The sequence below is a fragment of the Cucurbita moschata genome, unplaced genomic scaffold, assembly GCF_002738365.1.
Source record: "Cucurbita moschata cultivar Rifu unplaced genomic scaffold, Cmos_1.0 Cmo_Scf00003, whole genome shotgun sequence".
NCBI lineage: Eukaryota > Viridiplantae > Streptophyta > Magnoliopsida > Cucurbitales > Cucurbitaceae > Cucurbita > Cucurbita moschata.
Genome location: NW_019268519.1, coordinates 5264941 through 5273655, shown reverse-complemented (window position 1 = coordinate 5273655; position 8715 = coordinate 5264941). Strand labels below are relative to the sequence as shown.

The 8715-nt window shown below is 34.1% G+C and overlaps 1 protein-coding gene across 7 annotated transcripts in view; it reads right to left on the bottom strand.

Moving 5' to 3' along the window:
- LOC111440841 (exportin-4) overlaps positions 1-8715 on the bottom strand; it is a 32431-nt gene that overhangs the window by 21044 nt on the left and 2672 nt on the right. For 5 of the 7 annotated variants that reach the window (XR_002710036.1, XM_023077653.1, XM_023077651.1 and 2 more), the window contains exons 4-9: positions 6110-6208; positions 4808-4850; positions 3931-4002; positions 3426-3521; positions 3041-3274; positions 1747-1930 (exon numbers count right to left, since the gene is read on the bottom strand). Coding sequence is in view for 5 of the 7 variants with exons in the window: in XM_023077653.1 (XP_022933421.1) it covers positions 1747-1930; positions 3041-3274; positions 3426-3521; positions 3931-4002; positions 4808-4850; positions 6110-6208 (728 nt within the window). In the remaining 2 variants the exon portion in view is untranslated. Of the gene's footprint in view, positions 1-1746; positions 1931-3040; positions 3275-3425; positions 3522-3930; positions 4003-4807; positions 4851-5747; positions 5793-6109; positions 6209-8715 lie in introns of those variants that run through there. The other 2 variants (XR_002710037.1, XM_023077654.1) reach the window with 2 other exon arrangements.

Genomic DNA, 8715 nt, shown 5'->3' with positions numbered 1-8715 from the left:
TTTTTTTTTTTTTTTTTTTTTTTGGTATGTATCATAAAAGGCATATGTAGCTTTCTGAAAATTAAGAAGAAATGTGAGTAAGATAATATACACATGCATTAACACGATTTCTAAATCTTTATCAAAAAGAGAATTGCAAGATGCTATGAGAGAAGAAATGCATGCTTTAGAAAAGAATAACACGTGAAAAGTTGTGGATCGGCCAAAAGGAAAAAATATAAATGGGTGTTGGTGGCTTTTCATAGTGAAATATAAGGTTAATGGAACGTAGGAAAAAAATATGGCAAGGTTAGTAGCTAAGGGATACACTCAAACTTACGATACAAAATACTGAGAGACATTCGCCCCAGTTGCGAAGATGAACACCATAAGAATATTATTATCTTTGGCCGCCAACTGAATTTGGCAACTCTCACAATATGATGTGAGAATGCATTCTTTTACGGCAATCTAGATGAAGAAATCTACCTAAGCATTCCTCCGGGATTTGAAAGCTCAAGAAGAGAAATATGCAACTTGAAAAAAGCCTTACATGGAATAAAACAATCACCACAAGTTTGGTTTAGAAGATTCACAAGGTAATGAAAGATGGGTATAAGCAAAGTCGAGAAGATCAAACTCTCCTTATCAAGCACTCAGAATATCAAGGAGAATTACAATGCTTCTAGTGTAGGTAGATGAGATCATAGTCATCGGAGATAATGATGAAGAAGAAAGACTTGAAGTTTGAAGGAAATAGATGAAAGATTTTTAGATCAAAGAATTTGAAGGATAAAGTACTTTCTAAGTATTGAAGCAGCGCACTCAGCTGGGATCCACATCAAAAATTGGGAGAGTCAAAAAAAGACATGCGGAGAATAGAGAAATACAATAGAGACTATAGGGGAGGCTTATATATCTAACTCACACTCGACCAGATATAGAATTCTCAGTGAGTGTAAATAGTCAATTCATGCATGATCTGCGAGAGTCGCACCTTCAAGCAATATAGAGTGTTACAGTACCTAAAAGGAACTTCAGAAAAAGAACTTTTTGTTCAAATGGAACACTTTCCTTGTATTAGAAGCTTCTATCAATATTGACTATGTTGGATCAGTAATGGATAGAAGATCTACTATGAGGTATTGTACTTTTCTTGGAAGTAATTTGGCAACATGGAGGAGTAAAATGCAAAATGTGGGTTTTTTTGGTGGAAGATAATTTTTGATGACTTATAGATTAAGGGAGAATGTCCAATAAAGTTGTACTGCAACAACAAATCGGCTATCAATATTTCACATAGTTGTATCCCGCATGATAGGACAAAGCATATTGAAATTGATCAATATTTTATCAAGGAGAAATTAGTGGAGAGGATAATATGCATTAGTTATGTCCTTCAAGGCTCCAACAAGCAAATATACTAACAAAAGGACTTCACAGCTCAATGTTTCATGAGATAGTACCCAAGTTGGGATGAATGATATCTATTCCTCAGCTTGGGGGGAGTAATTTATATGTTTTGTTATTTAGTATTTAGGAATTTACTTAGATTTATAGTTACCTAGTATCTAAGGATTTAGTTAGCATTTTTGTGTTACAAACAGCACATCTACTTCTCTTTAAATTAATAAAAAAAAGAGTTAGTAGGATAATTTACACTTTCAACACATATAAATAAAAAGAATATGCAAAGAATGTCAACAATAAAAAAAACCTAAACATGTGGAAACTTATGATATAGATAGGCAAGGAGGCAGTTTTTACCAGAGTGAAATATTGTCCCTGCCAAGGAGCAAAATTGTACAATCAGCTTTCGAGCAGATACAGCTATAGGGCAGTCAAGCCAAAAGGCTTGACATGAAAACTTCTGTCGAAGTGCCGCATATAGATTCAAAAGCCATGAAATATGGCCACTTGAAATCAAAACGTCACGCCAAGCAGGACCAGGCTACAAGCACCAAAGAAGAGAATGAAGAGCTGTGAAAGATGATACAGCACAAAGCAATAGTTGTGCCACTGACACCTTTACAAAAATATTCTATGCTAGAAAAACCTAAATAAAAGAATAATGATTAACTTCAATCCAACAAATTTGGTGTCATGTCAAACACCTATTTCAACGTAGCTATGATTATTACTGGTTGAACTTCTCAGCAGAACATCTGATGGATGCTTCCACACCGAAGCCAAGCCACTTTCATTGATGGCAGTCTTATTATAAACTGCTCCTTGGTTGCCAAAGAGCACTAATGACCATAAAAGCAAAAAGAAAAACGTTCCTGGGTTTCAAATTGATTGAAAAGGACTTTGATCACGAGTTGGGATTTTCTAGTTCTTTTCAGATTCTTGTACCATATATTGGCTCTTTGAATTTTTATTCTTTAGTTAGCTTCTGCATTGTTTTGTATTTTCTTTTTTTCTATTTTTCTATAGCGACTCTTTGTAAAGTGAAACTTCTAATTAGTTTGTATTCTACTTTTATTAATATTATCATAAATGTTTCTTTTTCAAAAAAAAAAGTTGGGATTTTCTACATTATGATCTGACGTCGAAGTACTTTTGAGTCAAATAGAGGTGTTGGATTCATAAGAGCCCAAAAAGTTCAAAATTTCTAGTTTTTGTCACTATTCTAAAAGGATGTCAAGAGGAATTAGAAATAAGATAAACTTCCTCCTTGCATATTTAAACTGAACAGTTAAGTTGAGAGAACGGTTCACTGGGAAGGACGAAATTTTTTTAAATCAATTGGGACAATAAAGATGTTTGGATAGAACTTTATTCCTTGCTCTTTTCTATCCAAAAATGTTTTGTTTAGATGTGATTTTCTTTCTCCCTTTACATATCCTAGAGGGGTCTTCTTCATTTTTGTTCTTTTCTTTCGATAGTGTGTATTTTTCTTTTCTAATAGAATTTCTTGTTCAATTCTCATGTAAATACTTCGTCTACAAATGTCCCTTTGATCTCTTTTCTTAAAAATTCCACTTTCATCTCTCAAATACGTTATTCTTGATTATCCATAAACATGACTATACAGAACCAGAAGCAGAAATTTGGTCACCTGCACCAAGTTATACTCAGATCTCTTGGTTGAATCACCATGATCCTTGACTCCAGCAAAGTAAAAGCTAATATTGGCCTTAGCACCAACCGCATTACGGAAATCCCAGTTCAAGATTTGAAACATCAGACGTAGAGCAGCCGTACAAACTTTAACTTCTGGAACCTCAGTCTGAGAATCAACTATCACGGTGGTGACACTTACGGCAGCATCTATTGCCCAACAGTAGAACGTCTATCATTCAAGTCAAACATAGAGATAACGGTTGCTAGAATGTCAGATAACGAACAAAAGACATGCACGGCAGAACCAAACAATTAAAAAGTCATATTAATTTCAACGCGGCTTCCAAACAAAAAAAAAGAAGTAAAATGACTACAAGAACCTTCAGGTAGTTCTGCTCCAACGACCTCCTGCACTGCTCATGAAACTCCCTTGGAAGGCCCATAGCACTTGATGTAGAGGGTGAAAATTCTGATACCTGTTAAAGAGGAAAATAATCAACATTATAAGGCTAAATCCGGACAAAACATTATAAAGCTAATGTAGAAAAATAATCCTTCCATCAATAAGAACCCCTTTAATAATGAGTTTCCAATTTTGGGTTTCCATTTTTTAAAATTAAGCTTGTGAATGATAATTTCTTTGTTTAGTCTTCCACCTTCTTTTCAAGTACCTTGAAAACAAGGGAAAAACTAGAAAAGGGAAATTTTAGGCTAGGTTTTTCAAAACCAAAAATAGATTCTTTAAAACTTTTTTTATAGTTTTAAAATTTAGGCTAGTATTTTCGAAGTAAATTAGAAAAGGGGAAAACTATACCAGCATAATTTTTAAAAAGAAAATAATCATTGACAAAAGGGCCTAAAATGATTTAAGAAAATATTTCTTACCAATGACTCCAGAAAGTTGACTCCACAAAATTGAACATCAATACCATGAACACCATGGATAGACTGATTTACCTGTAAGGGCAAAACAATTCGTTATGCCATAAAGAATAGTGGTTTTCAAATTCAAAACCAAGATAAAAACTTTTGAGAGGAACTAGCTGGGTGTAAATTATTATAAATGAAAAGTTATTGTATACAAGGGGGCAATTCACTATTTACAGAGAATTGGAAACCAAACTAATTCTAATTCTAACCAACCAAGAAATTGACCAAGATATCTAATTAGTCACTGATCCTACTGCATCGCAATACTTTGAGACCAACCAAGAAAATTGTTTATTGAATCAAGTGGTGGTAGTTTGGACACAGTGATTGGTAAGTAAGAATGGATGTAGACATCGAGATATTAACAGCATAAAACTGGCGAACAATAAGACATGACCCACCGCCTAAAGCAACACAGATCTAACAAACAGTAAGCAGCAGCAAAAATATTCAACAAATAAATTTAGAGTGTCGAGCTAGATCTGACAAACAGAGATGGAATAAAAGCCGAAGACAGCATTCAAATAAATAAGGTCGAGGTCGAACAAAGATGATGAACAACAAGGCCAGACAAAGAAAACATGAGCACCAAAAAAAATCAAATAGGCACAAACAATACCCTTTGGACTACAGGCACAAACACAAATGTCTGGGAAACAAATACACAATCAATCCATAAAAAAAGTTGCTTCTTGTTCAAAAAATTATTACACAACTAATATGGAACTTTGATGAATACAGCACATATTTAATAAAAAATAAAATATCCAACGCTGAGCCATAAAAAAAGATAAAGAATAAAATATTTACAAGATTAACACGGACATTATACCTGAATGAAGAAAGACTCTTTCTCAGAGGCTTCAAAATCGAGCCTACACATTAATATCTCAACATTAGTGATGATTTGAATCACTTCACTTGAAAACTTGAACTTCTCAGAGAGTACAAAGTTGGCTGCATCTCCAAGTTTCTTTAAAATAGTAGAATAATAATTTTTAAAAAAATAAAACACAAAATTATCATTGATGGATGAAAAGGAACAAAATGTTCTAGAGGTACGAACTCCTATATGGTATGAAAGGGGAGGAAAAAACATAGGAAGGAAGAATTCTAAAAATGGGGGTCCAATTCAAAAAAGGGAATAAAAAAGCATCATGTCAAGTCTTGCAGCTAATAGAGAAAAAGTTGGCTAGTGGGCATCAGTTAGATGTTAGAACTCTGCTAAGCTCAATTCACTATGTATCCCTGTACTTTGAAGGTCCATAATGTACTTTCAAGGCTTTGTTATGGAGAAGGTGCAGAAATGTCTAGGTTCAAAAAGAAATTCTCAAGAATGGGTAGATCGACCCTTTTTCCAACAAACGATCGCATCAAAAGGAACGCAGAAGGGAAATGAGATACTGCCAGAAGGCATGATTAAAAAGAGAATTCTCATAAGGTCAAGATCTATTTCAGCAAAACTGGAAGAGTTGATGAAGGCTTATTCACGCATGTGGTGGTACACAGGGGAGGAAAGGCAATCTCCAAGCCAAGAAAAATACAAAAACCTCTTCCAGTTGCAGAGTTGAATATTCTATTGCTTCTTTCTATCCAAAGAAGCCAAAATGAAGCCCTCACTAGTTGCAGCCACAAAATCTTCTTTTACTTGATGAAAGGAAGTCCCTCCAGCAAACATAAAGTAAGATGGAAACATCATAAAGGATTGCCACCCAGAAGAGACAAGAAGATGGGCAGCTGGGAAGCAAAGAAGCAAGAGCAGAAGAGATGACCTTGGGATTCCATGTTGCTACAACCCATGATGCACCAGCTTCATCCTTGCAAATCAAGAGATAAAGGATGGCAATCCGTAAGTTTTCTGGTCTAGACTAGCATTATTCATGAATGGCCGACTGTTTGTTGCAAATATTGGTATAACACCTTTTAAAGTGAAGAGTAAGATATGAGTCAGTGCTATTATTGCAACATGTTGAGTTCTTTGGAAGGAATCATAGGATCTCATTTGTATTATGATACAATAATGCATCTAGTTGTGTTTAGATCGTGCCATATGGTTAATTGCATTCTATTAAACGGCATGTCCAAGAAATGTGAATCCAAATTTTGTAGGAATTAGAAATATGAGAAAACTTACCAGCCTCTTTTCATCAATTGAGCAGCCACAGCAGAAACCTTTGCTTGAACATATCGCTCTGGTGAGCTTGCATGTTGCATAACATAGCACAGACAAAAACTGCATGTTGAATGCAACATATTTACCCCCAAAATGGTTGATTAAAAGAAGATAAAAGGAATTTCTTATTAACTCATGCACAAAATCAAATAGTTGGATGAATTTTTAGGGACAAAACATGAACCCATTGTTTATATATATATATATATATATATATATATATAGATATAGATATAGATATAGATATAAGAAATGAAACTTTTCATTGAAAAAATTAAAAGAGATTAATGCCCAAAAGATATTGAGTTGAAAAGAACAAGAGATAAAAGAAACCAAGAAACAATTACAAGCGAACAATAAAAGCATGTCAAATAAAACAAATATCTTGAAATGAAAAAATCAACAGAAGGTTTGAAGATAGGATGACAAGGAATCAACTCAAAGGAAAAGCTCTGATACCAAATGATAAGGAATTAACTCAAGAGAAAGATACCAAAGGTAAGGAATCAACTCAAGGGAAAGCTCTGTTACCAAATGATAAGGAATCAACCCAAGGAAAGCTCTAATACCAAATTATAAGGAATCACTACAAGAGAAGTAAGATTTAGATTATCTTATTGATCAAATATCTCAAGACAAGAACACTTGTTTGAGATTCGAATCACTCCACAAGCAAGATCGAACATATCAAGCTTGAATGATTCTAAACATGCAACCTAAACTACATATAATTGCAAATAAACTTAGCCCTTGACTAAGAAAAGGTAAGAACACCTAGTCCTAATGATAAATAATCATTCCAAGGGAAAGTAAAATTCAAATTACCTTGTTGATCAAATATCTCAAGGCAAGAACACCTCATTGAGATTTGAATCACTCCACAAGCAAGATCGATCATGTCAAGCTTGAATGATTCTAAACATGCAAACTAAACTACATAGAATTGCAAAGAAACTTAGCCCTTGGCTAAAGGAAAGCACAAATGCTCCTTTTACAACATTTCTCAAGTCTCTTTTACAAAGATAACATACATGGCTTTATATAGCCTCAAAATGAAAATTCTTAACCTTCCATGAGGCATTTCAAGAGTTGTAACCTTCTTACTTTATGACCATAATTAGCTACTATGTAAATGTAATCTTACAATAAATAAGAACTTAAAGTACATTAAAGAAACACCATCACTCTAAATTATCATTCACCCAAAATTTAAGAATAAATGAGGCTTGTGGCATGAATTGCAACATCTTGTGATAATTTGAACAACATTTTCTTCACATCTTCCTTGAAGTTTATGTGCATGATTGATGCATTGGTTCGTATCAGAGAGCACCAAGATTAAGTCTTTAAACACGATGATTCAAAACAATCAGACCATGGGAAAAGCTTGTCTTTAAAAATTCTCTAGTTTCTCTCCATCCATAAATCTAATAATAAAGCTTTGATCCCAAGCTAATGAATGAAGGATCAATAATAAATTAGAAACGTTTTTCTTCAAGACATTTGAAAACACCCACTCCATGTTGAATACGGAAAAGAACTTGAACCAACAATTCATCGAATAAACATATCCAAAGAACATGTTTTCATCTCCAGCTTCAAGCCATTGCAATTTACTTTTCTGGATCAAGCTTCTTTCCTCAATCATCTTGCCACAAAATCTCCATTAATCATAAAAAGAAAGGCTGGTGGAGGAGGAACTCCTTGATCATCTCCCTATAACATTATGTCTGGCACACTAAAAACCAAACACCTCACAGAAATATCTAGATTTGAATGGAATAAAATATTGGCATTCCAATAAAACAATTGTAGGATAGATAGCCTTCCTATATAAGAGAAAGGTGCAATATATAAAAGGAAATGATCATAACAAGAATAATATAATATCATTACATATGTACAACCAACACTCCACCTCAAGCTGATTAAATATATTTTCCATGGTCAGCTTGTCAATCATTCTATCGAATTGTACTTTTGTTAATCCTTTAGTCAACACATCAGCAGTTTGATCTATACTAAGCTGATTTAAATATATTTTCCAGGGACCTTCCGCAGATACACACATTCTATCACACCCATTAACACATTTTGAGTCCTTTTAGCCCTGAAAAAGGAGTTTCCAGTATATCACAGCTTCCTTGGTTTCCTTTTGAAGGGATTCCCACTTTTTTTTTCTTTTTCTTTTTTTTCTTTTTTTTCTTTTTTTTTTATTTTATGATAGTGAAGTATCGAATCAGCTTACATGCAACTCAACTGATCTCACAGGACAACTATTTTATCCATAAATCTTAATAACCTAGGGAGACGGTCACAATAAGGTTTAAGCTCATTCATCCATAATTGACTCAACGCCAACCCGAGGTGGTTGACTCCCACCTTTTTTTGGTCAAATGATGACAGCTCATGATAGCCCCGCCAAATTTCATTAGCGGACTCCTCTCAAATTCAACGAACATTGAGAAGGATTTTAAGCCCCACAAAGGACATCCTCAAATATACAAATGGAGACTCTTCAAACAAACTGACAAAATGAGCATCCTACCTTTTACTGAGCAAGTTCC